The sequence below is a fragment of the Nicotiana attenuata genome, chromosome 2 (genome assembly GCF_001879085.1).
Source record: "Nicotiana attenuata strain UT chromosome 2, NIATTr2, whole genome shotgun sequence".
NCBI lineage: Eukaryota > Viridiplantae > Streptophyta > Magnoliopsida > Solanales > Solanaceae > Nicotiana > Nicotiana attenuata.
The window spans coordinates 66,089,257-66,106,727 of record NC_031990.1 but is presented as its reverse complement, the minus strand read 5'-3'; the positions used below and the strand labels follow the sequence as shown (position 1 = coordinate 66,106,727).

Sequence of the window (17,471 nt, the reverse complement as noted above, 5' to 3'; positions counted from 1 at the left end):
TCCTACTGCAAGCTGTTGTGTAAACTTCTTGTATGTTCTTATTGTACCAGCTACAGATAATCTTCTACATGGGATAATATTTATCCATAATGGAGTACCGAAATGATAAACTTCTTCAGGAGGCTTATTTTCAATAGAGTACTAAATAGATAAATATATTTACGTCGGAATCCAATATGGATAAGCTTTTTCAGGAAGCCTATTTATAACGAAGTACCAAATGGACATCCATAATATAATATATTTATAACACTTCCCCTTGGATGTTCATTAAAAGAAAATGTTCCTCATTAAAACCTTACTAGGAAAAACCCTGTGGGAAAAATTTTAGTGAAGGAAAAAGAGTACACATATTTAGTAATACGCATTGTTAACTGTCTCATTAAAAACCTTATAAGGAAAATCCTATGGGAAAAACTTAGTAAGGGAAAAAGAGTACCATGCATATTTTACTCCTCCTGATGAAAATCTTGTTTCAAATATTTGAGTCTCCGCATTCTAATCTTGTATACCATCATCTCAAAAGTTGAAGTTGGTAAAAATTTAGTGATTAAATCCGTCAGAATGAACGGATTTACTGCACATTGATATTATCATTCTTCTGGAGATCATGTGTGAAGACTAACTCTGGTGAAATATGTTCCATTCTATCTTCTTTTATGAATCCTCCCTTTAATTGGGCTATGCATGCAGCATTGTCTTCGTATAAATTGTGGGTCTTTTATCACATTCCAACCCGTATTTTTCTCGAATAAAATGAATCAATGATCTCAACCATACACATTCCCTACTTGCTTCATGAATAGCTTCATGAATACACATTCCCTATTTGAAATCGAGCTTTATGGGGATCAGATAAATAACATGCATCTCCATAACCAACAAGAACTGCACTACCTTTGTTAGCATAAAACAAACCCATATAAAGAGTTCCCTTTAAATACCGCAATATATTCTTAATTCCGTTCCAATGTCTTCGGTAGGAGAAGAACTATATCTTACTAGCAAATTAACAGAAAATGCTATGTCAGGCCTTGTAGCATTAGCAAGATACATAAGTGCACCAATTGCACTGATGTGATGACCCGATAGGTCATCTTATGTTTTAGAAACTAATTCTTCCCTATGATTCCTTAAATACCTCATCTTAGCCCTCCTTGATTTGCGTGCGCAGTCCGGGTATTTTTCTGAAAAGCTTTTATGTTAAAAACTGAGAAAATATGAAATTACTGCATTAAAAATCTATTTAAGTTGACTTCGGTCAACGTTTTGGGAAAACCGACCCGGATTCGTATTTTGACGGTCCTGATGGGTTTGTATCGTGATTTTTGGGACTTGGGCGTATGCCCGGAATCGAATTCGGAAGTCCCTAGCCCAAGTTATCGCACTTTGTTGAAATTTGAAGGTTTAAAGGCTTAATGACTTTGAAAGTTTGACCAATGTTTGACTCTATCGATATCAGGTCCGTATTTTGATTTTGGAACCCGGTATGGGTCTATTACTATATTTATGACTTGTTTGTCTAATTTTGTGAGAAACGGAGTTGGTTTGACGTGATTCGGACGTTCGGTTGTGAAAATAGAAGTTCATGAGTTTTCCTAAAAATTTCCTTTCATTTGATGCTCAATTCGTAGTTCTAGGCGTTATTTTGGCGATTTGATCACACGAGCAAGTTCGTATGATATTTTTAGACTGGTGTGCATATTTGGTTTAGAGCCCCGAAGGCTCGGGTGAATTTCGGTTAGGCTACGGAGTGATTTGGACTTAGAAACATTGTTGGTGTGCTTCAGTTCTCGTGTAGGCCTCAGACCTCGCAACAAGCTTCACATTTGCGACCTCTGATAGGTTCGCATTTGCGAGCAACTCCTCACATTTGCGAAGAGTATCTAGGGCACCTCAGGTTCGCATTTGCAAACAATACTTCGTTTTTGGGAAGTGGGTCTGGGACAGGCTTGATCTCATTTGCGATCATTTGGTCGCAATTGCAGAAGATCAATGTTCGCATTTGCGAACAAATCATCGCAAATGCGATGACATCAAAAATGGAAGGACTTCACATTTGCGACTGTTTCATCGCATTTGCGAACCCCAGATCGCAAATTCGACATCTGCGACTGATCAAATAGCTAAAAAACGGGATTTTCTCTCATTCTTCAAATTTTCAAAACAAGAAAACCCTACAGGCGATTTTCCCAAGCACCCTTCTTCCCCAAATCATTAGTAAGTGATTCTAATATAGCTTCTTTCAATGTTTCATTACATTTCCTAAGATTTCAACCAAAAATCTAGTGATTCATGGTAGAAATTGGGGGTTTGGGTAGAATTAGGGATTGTTGTAAAATTGAGATTTAGACCTCGAATTGAGGTCGGATTGTAAAACAAATTACATAACTGGGCTCGGGGGTGAATGGATAATCGGGTTTTAGTCTGAATTTCAGTTTTGGACTAAGCGGGCCCGGGAGTTGACTCTTGTTGACTTTTCAATAATGACCTAAATTGAATCATTTGCAATCGTGGATAGTTCCTAAGGCTTAATTTGAATCGTTTAGTTGGTAATTTGCTAGATTCTATTGGTTGGGAGTCTTGTTTGAAAGGCAAAGTTGTGGTTGAGCTTTGAGTTGATCTCTGGAGCGAGGTGAGTGTCGTGGTTAACCTTGACTTGAGGGATTAGGACTTGTTTGTCTATTTGCTACATGATTAGGTGTTGGGTACAACGTATATGTGAGGTGACGAGTACTTATGCGTTGTTGTTGGGTTAAGGCATGCGGGTGGTATGGTTCCTTGTAATTTATTGCTTACTTTGATCATGTTATCCATGCTTAGACTAGTTACTTATTATATTGATCGTCCTTACCGCGTTTATGGGATTTTTGTGATAATTGAGGATTGTTTCTAAATTTGAGATTGGTATTGTGGAACCATTATTGACGTAAGGCTTGTTCTTGTTATTCTATCTCCCTGTTGTTACTTGTTCATTGTTATATAGTAAGGGGGAGTATTAATGCAAGAAGGGTGATGCCGTGCCCTATGTGAGTGTTAATGCACGAAGGGTGATGCCACACCATATTATGAGTGTTAATCCATGAAGGGTGATGTCGTGTCATGTTATGAGAATTAATGCACGAAGGATGATGTTGTGCCGCATCCATTGATTTATACTGAAAGTGAGAGTAAAAGCACGAAGGGTGATGCCGTGCAACATCATTATTTCATTGTGAGATTGAGAGTAAAAGCACGAAGGGTGATGCCGTGCAATTTTCTTCATTGTGCTTAATTGTTTTAACTGGGTAAAGGCATATTGACTGATCTGGTTATCATTTCCGCTGTATTTTCTCGTATTTTGTATCCCCTTTAGCATGTCCCCATCCTAATAGTACATGTTTAGCTTTTATTTGTTGTTATCTTGTACGTATACTGTTATCTGCACAGGTTTATTACGTGGGTGTCTTGTCATAGCCTCGTCACTACTTCGTTGAGAATAGGTTGGACACTTACGGAGTACATGGGTCGGTTGTACTCATACTACACTCTGCACTTTTTGTGCAGACTTTGGTACCGGCCCTAGCTGTTCGTGAGGTGTAGCAGCTTGGATTCGCTCATTGGAGACTCGAGGTAGATCTGCTGACGTCCGCAAACCTTGAAGTCCCCTCATATTTTCCCTATTTTACTGTTTGTTTTCGTTCAGAACATTTGTATTTATTTTAGACCCTGTTTGTAGAAATTCTAGAAGCTCGTGAGTTGTGACTCTAGATCCGGATTGTAGTAGATATTATGGGCATTTATGTTATCCTGCACTTAGTTTTATTTCTTTTCAGCATCAAGCACCCAAGATATGTAGCTTTTGCCCAATATATCTGGGCTACAAATTCAAGTTTAGAAAGATCTGACATTATTTAGAAAAAGAAAGTTCGTACCTTTGATACTTTCAAAGTATTTGCTCGAGATGGCAGAATCTCGTGCTGATAACGTGTTATAAAATAAAGACTGTAAAGTAAATTAACCAACGACAAGTATAGAGAGAAACTGATATATTATTCAACTTCAAACTGATGTACATAATGAACTGAAATCTCCTCTATTTATAAAAGAAAGGAAGTTGATGTGTAAGTTGTTGCGTAAGCTGCTACTGCAAGCTGCTGTGTAAGCTCCTACTGCAAGCTGTTGTGTACGTTTCTTGTATGTGGTTATCGTACCAGCTATAGATAATCTTAAGTAATATTTATCTATAACAGAGTACCGAAATGATAAGCTTTTTAAGAAAGCATATTTTCTATAGAGTACTAAATTGATCTAACAAATTTAGGTGGAGTCAATATGGATAAGCCTCTTGAGAAACCATATTTACAACGGAGTTATCTGTGGGTCCCATCCTTTACCTTATGGGAAAAACTTTTATACATTGAAATTTTCTAGAGCACCTTTTGTACGATCATTTAAGGAAAAATCTTCTGTAAATCAGAACGGGTAGGGTTTTCCTCCTGTCTCTGCTATCGATCTCGATTCCCGCCGACTTTCGTTTGAGATGTGTGATGAAACGGCAAGCTTAGGCAGCTGTACTCTGCCGGGAGATGCAATGGTGGAAATCCTGTTGCGGCTTCCCGTCAAGTCATTGCTGCGATTTCGAGCGGTTTCCAAATCATGGTATGGTTTCCTAAATAGCCCTGATTTTATTCAAATGCATCTCCGTCACAGTCAACAACCCCTCCATGAAAAGCTCCTCAGAGTGAGCAATCGTGGTCCTAGAGACACCCCTACTATTTCCTTCTTCTCCGTTGATCCTACTGTTACTGTTAATGCTGATGATATTGACGACGGAGTTGATGGGTATAAAAATAATAATGATCTGTATTCGTCTTCTGTTGTTGATTTGCCGTTTCCGTCTAGTCCAGATGATGAGGTTCGGATTGTGGGTTCTTGCAATGGCTTGTTGTGTGTTCATTTCAATAGGACTTCCAACATTATCTTGTGGAACCCTGCTACCAGAAAGTATAGATTCCTTGGACCCCCCGATAATTCTGTATCCTTTTATTGCGATCCTTTCTTCCCTTATATAATGCTTGGTTTTGTCCCCGAGATTAACGATTATAAGGTTGTCAAGGTTCCATCATCCAGTAGAAAACACGTTGATGCTAAGGTTTGGGTTTACACCCTGAGTTCGGATTCTTGGGAAGAGATGGGAGCTGTTTATCTGCTGCCCAAGGGTGGGTCTGCAGTTAATCTTAACGGGTGCTTGTATTGGATGTCATATAATTGTGATAATGGACGGGATATTGTTACTTCGTTTGATTTGTATAAACAAGTCTTTGGACAAATTATGGTCCCCAATTCAGATTCTATTACTGACTTCACTATCAAGAAGCTTGTGGTACTAAAGGGTTGTCTTTCTATGATAATCTATTCTGAGAATGGTTTAATTGTTGACCATTACGAGGTATGGATGATGAATGAACAACAAGGTGTATCTTGGACTAAGAGAGTTGATTTTTCACCTTTCTCTAAGCTAGCACGACCTGTTGGATCATGGAGGGACAGCGAAATTGTTTTTGGCTACCCAAATGGGTTGTCACATGAACTGTTATCATACAATCCTTTTACTAAAAGAGCTCAGAGCTTTCAAAGGAGAAGTTCAGTGGGTGGGTTTAAAGTCATAAATTATGTCGAAAGCCTAGAATCTGTGGAGGGTAGTTAAGTGGACTCTAGAGATTTGAAGTCTGATATTGCAGGTGTTGTTGCAGTTTCTTTCTTTATGCTAATCATATTTTGAGCTTTTTAGTTTCAACTCTCCCTATTACATGATATATTTCAATATTGTGTTTATGTTTACTCTACCATCTTTTTATTGCAGTTTCATTTGGCATGGTATAAAGTAATGATTAATTACCCTTGCTTATCTAGCAGCTCACCATAAGTTTTAGCATGCTTGACACCTTTAGATGTTGGTTTGGTCAAGGGATGTCCATTGAAGCTTTTTCTCAAAGGTGACACTTATAAAGGTAGATACTGGGTGAATTGTTGGGTGAATTGTGAAACTGGAGAATGTAGAGTTTAACTAAATCCCGGATAAACACAAAAAATTTAGAAGCTCTAGTGGATCAGTAAACAGAACAATTTTTAAGTCTCTTAATGTTTCCTACATATAATTTTAACACTATTTCCTTAGTATTTTTCACATTGTTTCCTGTGGTTTGACTTTCCGACTATGTCGCGCACTCTTCATTTTAGGCGGCACACCCGTGTTGGCAAAACACTAGTACAGGTAAGGATGTAAGGATGTGGGATTTGTACAGGGTATGGTCAATCGAGATTGGCTACTTTGACCACAATCCATCGAGAAATTTGAGAAAAAACTGAATTTTGATTTCTCGAGATAAAAGCTAGTACAGATTTGAAGCCATGGGAAATGGCATACCTTCAATATTCTACTGCTGCGAGGTAGCAAATTCTACTCTTGTCTCCTTTTCAACTTCTCCGCTTGAATATATTTTTATATATCTATTTTTAGAATTTTGAATTATTTTTCGCCGAAATCCCGGCACCTGTATCTGTACCTGGATCCCTTATTCCCGAATCTTATAATTTAGATTATAAAGGATCCGAACTCTGGATCTGCACCTGGATCAGATACCCGCACCCGAGTCCGAGCAACATAGCTTTCCGAAAGCAAATTAGCCATCTCCATAGCAAGATTTGACATAGAAGGGAGAACTCATAGAACGCCATATGGACAGATAGTTCATAGAATGAGAGTAAGAGGGATGATAATTTTGAGTATAATTCGTCTTGTATTTCTTAAAAAAGCTACAATATTGTGTATGTACAATATGACAACAACAACAACAATAACAACCCAGTGTAATCCCACAAGTGGGGCATGTACAATATGAGGTAAACTATATTTTTTTAGCAGGAGAGAATATTTAAGAGAAAGCTTCTTGATCTAATCATGCACCTAAATGTCCCTCCCAGTCTATTTTTGAAGCTGTCAAGTTGAGCCTCAAAAGCTTCCAGCCTTGTTTATGTTTGTGCTTTCTTCTTGGCCTTCACTTGCTATTTTTCTTTTAGACACCAATCTTGAAACCAATCACCCTTTAGATGGCTTGGGCTTCAAAAGTGGCAAACACAAGAACTGCAAAAGCATTTGAAAAATTAAACTGCACACTGCATTGGCTTCCATTATGGCTCTGATCCCGGCTATGGTGTCCTGATTTTCATCCAGAACAACTGATATTACAATTTCCTGATTCTTTTACTTCAGAGCAGAGACTAATGTTTTGACATGCTTCTTCATCTTCTTGCTGAAAGAAGTGAATCTGCAATGCCGGATTCTGTACTCAAATCTCCTTTTCTCATTCTGAGAAAGGATTGTAGATCTCTTATGTTTACTTTACACTGGGAGACAAGTTCCTTTGTGGTGCCACAAACATCTAGTAGCCTCACTGACTTGTCCAGTAAATCTTCGACCAATTTCTCATGTTTAAAGTGAGAGAGAGCTTGAAAGGTTAGAGGCAAGTTGAGATCATCTATGTGCTTGTATAATTCCTCCAAACCAAGTAGGCTATTGCAAATTGTCTCAGCAGTTGGTGCAACTGCTGTTTCCAATGTTTTGAGCTTGTTGAGCTCCTCTTCCACTCTTAGAGTGTGCTTGAATGTGAACTTGATGACGAACTGATTGAACGAATGTGATTATTAGTTTTTGAAGCATCCACGGTGATTGTTCTTTTCCTTTCTTGAGAGAAAAACTCAGAATTGGTGATGAACAATATGCCCCAAGAAAGGCCACTATATAACTAAGTAGGAATAGGACAGAATATGAGCATGTGGTTGTAAACTGGTAATGTATGCATGTGAGTATCCCTTTGAATTTGGTAACTACAATCTTCTAACTAATATTTAAATTTATTTATTATAATATTCAGTATTATTTATTTATTATCTTTATTTGATTTATTAATTTATGTCAAATTATATTCTCTCACACTATCTCTACCTCTGTCTTTTAATATTAATTTTCTTACTACATATTTTATTTAGTGTTTAATCCAATAATAGACCAATAAAAAGAGCATCCGCTCATATTTTCTTGTACTTCACCAAAATCTCAAGGTATTGTTTTCATCCTTGGAGTTTTTCTTTCCTATTCAAAAGCTTGGATAAGATTTGATTTGTTTGTTTTTCAATTCAAAAGCTTGGAAAAGAATTGAGTTGATTCGGTTTAAGAAAATAATAGAATCTATATAGATTATTATTATTATTATTATTATTATTATTATTATTATTATTATTTATTATTATTACTATTGTTGTTGTTATTATTGTTATTATTATTATTAATAATAATAATTGTTATTGTTGTTCTTATTAGGAGAAACAGTAATATGTGCAGATAATACTTGCACTTTTATCTTTAAAATTAATTAAATAGGGGTATTATGTTTATTTTTAAACTCATATCTTTTAATTAAAAAAGCTTATTAGTTAACAGGACAGAATAGGAGCATGTTGTTGTAAACTGGTAATGTATGCATGTATCCCTTCGAATTTGGTAACTACGATCTTCTAACTAATAAATAGTATGGTGGAAAGAAATAGATGAATTTTTATTTTTATTATACTATCTATCTATTAGAGTAATGTCGATTCTAGTCCACTCATTTCATTTAATACATGAAATTGTAATCTTTTAAATACTATGCATATGGGGAACAAAGGCTCTAATCATTTAGAATTATTTTAATCCAGAGTCATAGAAGTACAAGTCAGTTTTTTCCTTCGTATCAAACATTATGTGATTGTGTTGTTACTACAATATCAATTAAGATGCTAACACCGTGGATCCATTAATGCTGTCTCATTTTGAGAGCCAATATTTCACACTGATACTAAGAAAAATTGAGTGTAAACAAATAAAAGAAGATGATTTCATAAAAGATGGAAAAAGGAGAATTTGTGGATATTAAATTTGTACACCCATTGCTTCCTGGCCATATTTGTTGACACATTATTATTCGTGTCCGCCAAGCTTTTGGTCATTACAACTAGATTGTCTCCATCGATGCTGTCTCTTTTTGACTAATAACTACTAGCAGAAATAAGCATATATAAAAAATAAAAACAAAAACAGAAGATTTTGAGAGATACGGCCAAATTTGATATTAAATTTGATACGTATATGGCTTGTCGAATAGAGCATGCAGGCATCATATATAAGATTTTCTTTCTTATCACACCTCCAAGATGATGCTGAGGGGAGATTTACGTACATGTGCAGGTGGTGAATACAAAATTCATGCACGTATGGCTTCTCGCTGTTTGTGATTAATTACTGCAGAATTTAGTCCAGAACAGCCATTTAATTTATTCTTCACCAATATTGTGATCTGTTACTACTACATAAATTAGCCCACAATTGCAACTCATTATTTGACCAATTTGATGATCTTTACTATATAATAACTCTGACACGTGCGGTGATGGATCCAAGATCTAGACATTAATTGTACAATCTGAGTTGAGAGAGTGAATTTAAAATGTATATCTAATTAATTCTATATACTTGTTTTTCACACACATACGCCACTAGTCACTTGCACAATGCAGTGACTTCATCAGCTTGGACACAGGTCTATGTGAACCATTTTAGTGTATCTATGCTTTTTTGCATAGCAGTCTCTGCCTCTGATTCTTAGGACTAGTTATATACTTTTCTTGATTCTGAGTACGTTAAAAGGGTATTATTTCCTTCTAACTCGATAATACACAATCCAGTCAAGACCAAAAAAAAAAAAAAAAAAAAAAAAAAAACTAACAAGCATCGTGAAAATGTGAACGTGTGCCTTTTTGTTTTCCCCGGAATGGATAATAAGATAAGAAATTACTTAAGAATCATTTTGAATGGAGGCAGGTTTAAGAATCCAGCCTACAACGTGAAATTAATGTGACATTCTTTATTTCCAAAATCATACTACAGTATTGAGTTTCATAAGCACAATAGCTTGAATTATCTCCACTTTTCGCTTTTACCATACTACTTAAATATGAGTTGCCTTCAATATAATTGCGTAGTAAATTAAAAAATTCAAATCACTGCGACGTGTCGTTTGTCAATTGAGGTATCGTTTTTAATTTGTTTATCCATATATTGCATATTGCTGATTTAACTTTTTTAAACCTTTTGTTCAAAATAGCTTATATCCCAAAATCTCTTCAAACTTAACCCAGGCTTTTGTTTTGATCTGTTAAGGACATTAGAAGAGTGTATTAAGGCCAAGGTTAGATTGACAAGACACAGGTTGCGGAGTCCTGAGGTTGCGTAGATAAAAAGGAAGCTAATGGGCATAAGAAGTAATCACATCAACTCAAAAATATTTTGATATGTATGATTTGATTCTTAAATTATGCTTCTGATTGAACTATAACGATCCAAGTAGAAACGATAGATAGAATGGAATAGAAGTAATGGAATGTCACAATCCAAAATCTCATCAAAGATCGTAGTGGCGCCTAACTTGTTTGCTGGGCAAGCCAACACACAATAATAATAACATACGCCGATTTATTAAGTTAATAATAGAGTGGTGATAAAGCATAAAAGCGAAAACAGTCTCAAAATCGATATAAAGATACAATATCCGAGACAAGATCTAAACACAACTGTCTAGCAATGCCCAATACCTAGTATCACAATATCGAGCATCTAAAAGTGTGAATTGTGTCTATCAATATAACAATATCTGTTTGGAAGAAATAAAATGACAGAAATAGATAATCAAGGGACGGGGACTCCATGTGCTGCGAATCGAACAAGAAGGCAACTCACCACGGAGTCTCCGATGTAAATCTCTATGTTTCTGGACGGGTATGGCTGGTACCGGTCTCAGAATATGCAGAAAATATGCAGAAGTGTAGTATGAGTACAAAACTACGGTACTCAGTAAGTATCAAGTCTGGCCTCGAAGAAGTAATAGCGAGGGGTCGACAGTGACATTAACTAGCAGTTTGATAAGCAAGAACTAAAAGCATAAAATAAAGCAGTAGATAAGGCATTGTATCATCAAATAGATACAAAGGGATGGACACAATAATATTTACTATTTATACATGTTTTTCAGGTAAAGGAAGCTGATAATAGGCTAGAATTATGTAATTTGGCGATTGTTTATGTCCCAGCTTGATTATGTTTCAATGTGATAATATAGTTAAATGATGAAAAATGGGCTCTAATTGTGAATTTCACACGTTGCAGGAGTGAGGAGCTTGTATGAGGCCTTAAAGCTATGATTGGAGCTACATTGAAGCAAGAAAACCCCCTAGGAGCTGAGTACGCGAGAAGACGAGAAAAAGAATAGATGAAATGAAGGCCTGGACTAGCACGGCCACTAGCGCGACCGCGCTAGCCCAGATGGTCAAGGCAGAATGATAGGGCATATGCGCGGTCATTAGCGCGCCCACTAGCGCGACCGCGCTATCCAAGTTCCGGAATAGTAATTTTCAGGGTAAACTTGGAAGTCCGGGGGTAAATTCACTTAACCTATAGAAGGTCAAGCTCGCCCAAGGATTGATTATCAAGGTTTTCATAACTTAGTTGAAGGCAAGGAGAGGCAAGAGGCAAGGAGGATAATTCAACATCGAGTTCTTCCTTTCTTCGTTTTGTTTTTACGATTTGTGATGACTTTGAATATTGTTGTGATGAACACTAGTATGAGTAGCTAAATATTTAGTCTAAGGTTTTGATGGAACCTATTGAAGGATGAACTTCTTGTTATGTTAATATAGTTTGCCCGATTTAATCTCTATTTGTTTAACTATGTTCTTATTGTAGTTAATTGACAGGATCCTCAATTAGCTGTGCCTATTTAGTGTGCATAACTCGGGAGAGAGTGCATATTTAGGTCAATTATTGAACAACACCACTCCCAAAGTATATGAGGGATCAATAACGAGGGTTTAAAGGTGGGATTAGGGATAACGAAGCCTTGGGTGCGATCTAAAGTGAGCTGTAATAAACAAAGACAGCTAGCGTATCTCGTGAGAGTGCGTCTAGTAAATTATTGTGATTACTCGGGAGAGATTTACAGTAATAATAGTGCTCATGATTAATAGAGATGATTAGGCAAATCTATGTGAAGCATAACCGGAAGCGATTCCATCAATAGGGGAAATCATAACCTTAGAACCTTCTCTTAATTGTTTACAACTTAATCATAGTTAGTTTTCAGCTCTTATTTACTTTCATTCGTAGTTAGTAGAAATACCATCAATTGTTATTTAAAACGTTTGGGAAGTTGATTCCGTGGAATTTAGTAAGTCTAACGAGAGTAATTGATAGGTTAATTCCTTGTGGGTTCGACTCTGGGCTAAATACTCAGATTATATTTGCAACGTTCGCGTGTCCTTTTTATAAGGCATAGTTGGGCGTGATCAGAAGCACAATACAAGTTAATATCTCAACTACTTCTAAAATCACGAAATAAACTGATCAAAATGTATATATTAGAGCAACTGCATGAATCTAGAATGCATATCCGTATTCATGTTCAAATCTTAACACCTCACAGTACCAATCCACATGTCTGACACTAGCCAAGTGTCCAAACTAATATCAATCTGAGTACATGCCCTCACAAGGCCCGAAGTAACATGGATAATGACTTCAGAGGAACAGATTCATATATAAGCGTCGCTGCATCGTGCAACCCGATCCACAATAATACTGAATCCATCATCAATATCCGCTCATAATATCCTTTGTGTTACATTCTCAAACTTTCCTCGATATCCATGCCCAACTCATATATATGCATGCAGTAAAGGCGCACCAGGAAAAAATAACAAAATGCAGATGAATATTAACATGAATAAAATATAGTTATGGCTAACCATGTAATTTATCTTTCCAATATATTTATTTATTATTTTTAAGTCTGATCATGATATCAAACATGAGTAACAAGAGTCAATAATCACAAAATTATAAATCAATTACGGCAATTGCATAAATATGGCTAAAGTAGAAATCCCGACATGGCAAAAGAAGTTCGTTATGTACAAATCATCATTTCATAACTCTAGCACAGTCTCTAAGTATGATTAAGGTTCATCACATAGTCATAAAATCAATAAAACATGGATAACAAATCATATAGTCTCAACAAGGCATAATATAAGACTAAACTCTATCTTATTATAGTCATAACCTAGCAATGCATATACGCTCTTCACCTCGCATATATGAGCATCTAGCATCAGTAGTAAGTAGCAAATAAATTACTTATGAGGAGAATTCCCTCTTGCAAGGATAGAAAAGAGACTTACCTCCACTCAGTAAGCCTAAATCAATCAACAATCGCCTAATCGTAAAAAATCCAACTCCAAACGGCTTGAATCTAGACAAATACAACTCAATTACGCCAAAAAACAACCATAAGTATCAATTCCAAACAATAAAGCTTCAATCTTTAATCAAATCCCCAAAAATCAACCCAGGCCCACAAACTCGAGTAAAAGGGTAGATCCCAACTACCCAAAAGTCCAAATATATAATTAGATTCCAATACCGAGTTTAAATCGGTACTCAAATCCCGAAAATATATTCTCTTAAAGTGTAGATAAAAACCCCAAAATTTCTTTTTTAAATTTCATGTTTTAGGTGTAGTATCCAATGAGAGAACAAGACATAGAGTCAAATTCAAGAAAAATTCCTTACCTCCAAAGTAGTGAATGTTTTCTTCAGATCTCCACCTCCCAAAGTCTAGGATTCAGAATATGAGAAAATGAGTAAAATTTCAATATTTCAACTTAAAATAGTCTGCCCAGCGATATAAAGCGCGATCGCAACATCCATTTCATAATCGTGTAGGACAAAAATACCTCCAGCTGATGCTCCACTTCACGAACGTGAAGTCCTTCTCGTGAACGGAATGACCAAGCCTGCCTAGCCTACATGAACGCGAACCTCGCTCCGCAAATGCAAATGCAAGTTCTCTGTCTGACACCACATCATCACAAACGCGGCCCCTTGCACGCGAATATGGTTTTCCTGCCCTCAGTCCTCCGTAAATGCAACAACACTCACGCGAACGCGAAGAGCAAAAGTTCACCTGCCAACTCCCCTTCCCTGCAATCGCGAAGCATTACCATGCATCAAAAACCTAGCAACCCCAAACCATGAGAAAATTGTAAAAAAATCACCCCGAATCATACATGGGAACCCGTTCAATCATACCAACAAGTTCATATACCTAATCCAAAGGCTCAAAAAACCACAATAACATTAAAACTAAGAATTGGCGATCAAAATTATTCTCTTAAGTTTAAAATATTCCAACTTCGCCGAACGCGTCCGAATCACACTTAGACATTCTGGATCACAACCAAACTTTGCACACAAGTTCCAATCAACTTAATGGACCTATCATAAGTCCCGCAATATTAGTCGGATTCCTGTAACATCAAAATAACCTACAAACTCTCCAAATCGTCAAATTATCGACTTTCATCAAATATAGCCAAAACCTTCTAGAAACCTCCTAATCTAAATTCGAATATGCACCGAGTCCAAAATAACCTTACGAACCTATTAGAACCATAAAATACCAATCCGAGTGTGTTCGCTCAAAAGTCAATCCTTCGTCAACTCTTAAATAAGCTTCCAAAATGAGACTAAGTGTCTCAAATCACTCTCAAATCTTCCCAAAAAGAAACTAACCATCCCTGTAAGTCACAAAATAACAAACAAACATACGGAAGCATCAAATAGGGAAATAGGGCTCAAATACACAAAAAGACTGGCATAGTCGTTATATTCTCCCCCTCTTAGTTAAATATTCATCCTTGAACGGGTTTATAATCATGCTTGAAATGACAAAAAGATGAGGATATCTGCTACACATTTTATGCTTGATCTCTTAAGTCACTTCCTCGACCGATTGACCTCTTCACTGATGCAATCTGTTTCGGCCTTAATTTTTGAACCTACCTATCTAAAATGGCCACCAGCTCTTTTTTATAAGCAAATTCTTATCCTACTGCACTGAACTAAAATCCAACACATGTGTCTTTTCTTCATAGTACTTCTGAAATATGAAAACGTGAAATACCGGATGAATTTCTGACAAGCTGGGTGACAAAACAAGCATTTAAGCTACCTCTCCAACTCCCTCCAAGATCTCAAATGGGCCAATATACCAAGGACTCAACTTGACCTTCTTCCCAAATATCATCATGCCTTGATGCACTCAAATAAGGACGACTGCGCAACAACACACGCAAGAACTCTTCTAGGCTTAGAAATATCTAATCTCACGAATCTGTTAGCGAAAGCTAAACATTCATCGCCAAATGCCTCTCTACAGCTGGTATAAGTGCAAAACTCCACATACACTCTGTATCTCTACTCAAGGCATCTGCTACCACATTAGCCTTAATGATATCATAATTCTTCAATAACTCCAACCATATCCACTTCCTCAATTAAAATATGCTTGAACAGATGTTAAAGACTCTGATGATCAATATCACCTCACAAGACACGCCATACAAGTAATGCTTCCAAATCTTGAGCGCGTGCACAATAGTTGCTAACTCCAAATCATGTATCGGATAGTTCTTCTCATGTGGCTTTAACTGGCGTGATGCATAGGCAATCACCCTACCGTCCTGCATCAACATACACCCAAGGCCAATGCACAAAGCATCATAATAGATAGTATTATTTCCTTCTAACTCGATAGTACATAATCAGTCAATTCCCAAAAAAAAAAACTAACAAGCATTGTGAAAATGTGGACGTGTGGCTTTTTGTTTTCCCCGGAATGGATATAAGATAAGATATTACTTAAGAATCATTTTGAATGGAGGCAGGTTTAAGAATCCAGCCTACAATGTGAAATTAATGTGACATTCTTTATTTCCAAAATCATACTACACAATAGCTTGAAATAAGAGTTACCTTCAATATAATTGCGGAGTTAATCGAAAAGTTCAAATTATTGTCATGCAATGTCAGGATGGCCGAGTGGTCTAAGGCGCCAGACTCAAGTTCTGGTCTTCGTGAGAGGGCGTGGGTTCAAATCCCACTTCTGACATTTTGCCTGCTCTTTTCTCATCTTTCACTCTCTATATATTAACAGATTTATTCACTACTGTCTTGCTTTTCTTACCATTTAAGGGGGTGTTAACATTCTTTTATCTTTAAAACTTCCCCAAACTATGAATTCAGTCGAACTCAGTTTCCTTATATAGGGATCATATATATTACTAAGCTAGACTAACCTTTTTGAATGAAAAAAATCAGCTAAGTCTATTTTTATTTTTTATTTTTAAACTTTTAACAAGACTTTCACTTTACACTTGTAATGTAGTTCGTTCATTCATTTCTCTTCCATTCTTTCATGTGTCTCTGCGACGTGTTTTCTTTTGTCAAATGAATTTAACTTTTTTAAACCTTTTGTTCAAAATAGCTTATATCCCAAAATCTCCTCAAACTTAGATACCCAGGCTTTTGTTTTGATCTGTTAAGGACAATAAAAGAGTTTTTTAAGGCCAAGGTTAGATTGACAAGACACAGGTTGCTGAGTCCTGAGGTTGCGCAGATATAAAGGAAGCTAATGGGCATAAGAAGTAATCACGTCAACTCAAAAATATTTTGATATATAAGATTTGATACTTAAACTTATGCTTCTGAATGAACTATAACAATCCAAGTAGAAACGCGATAGATAAAATGGAATAGAAGTAATGGAATGTCACAATCCAAAATCCCACCAAAGATTGTGACGACGCCTAACTTGTTTGCTGGGCAAGCCAACACATAATAATAATAATAACATAAGCCGATTTATTAGGTTAATAATAGAGTGGTGATAAAACATAGTAACAGCGAAAACGGTCTCAAAACCGATATAAAGATACAAATATCCGAGACAGGGTCTAAACACGACCACAACTGTCTAGCAATACCCAAAACCTAGTATCACAATATCACGAACATCTAAAAGAGTAAATTGTATCTATCAATATAACAAGATCTGTTTGGAAGAAATAAAAGGACAAAAATAGATAATCAAGAGAAGGGGACTCCATGTGATGCGGATCGAACAAGAAGGCAACTTACCACAGAGTCTCCGATGTAAATCTCTTTGTATCTGGACAGGTATGATTGGTACCGGTCTTAGAATCTACAATAAATATGCAGAAGTGTAATATGAGTACAAAACTACGGTACTCAGTAAGTATCAAGTCTGGCCTCGAAGAAGTAGTAGCGAGGGGTCGACACTGATATTCATTAGTAGTTTGATAAGCAAGAAGTAAAAGCATAAAATAAAGCAGTAGGTAAGGCATGGTACCAGCACATAGATACAAAGGCATAGATACAGTAATATTTGTTATTTAGACATGCTTTTTAGGTAAAGGAAGCACAATACAAGTTAATATCTCAATTACTTCTCAAAATGACAAAATAAACTGATCAAAAT

The 17,471-nt window shown here is 36.4% G+C and overlaps 1 protein-coding gene and 1 non-coding gene across 3 annotated transcripts; both read left to right on the top strand.

Annotated features, from left to right (window-relative positions):
- LOC109211773 (F-box/kelch-repeat protein At3g06240-like) lies at positions 4,386-7,634 on the top strand. Of its 2 annotated transcripts, XR_002065773.1 has the most exons (3): positions 4,386-5,723; positions 5,846-6,432; positions 6,582-7,631. XR_002065773.1 is itself a non-coding variant. In XM_019375348.1 (2 exons), the coding sequence occupies exon 1, from the start codon at positions 4,523-4,525 to the stop codon at positions 5,687-5,689; it is 1,167 nt and encodes a 388-aa protein (XP_019230893.1). In that variant the 5' UTR covers positions 4,386-4,522; the 3' UTR covers positions 5,690-5,723; positions 5,846-7,634. The 2 variants fall into 2 exon arrangements, 1 of the variants encoding a protein (XP_019230893.1); XM_019375348.1 differs by having other exon boundaries at positions 5,846-7,634.
- Positions 15,999-16,082, top strand: TRNAL-CAA. The gene has a single exon. It is a non-coding gene; the product is annotated as a tRNA-Leu (tRNA).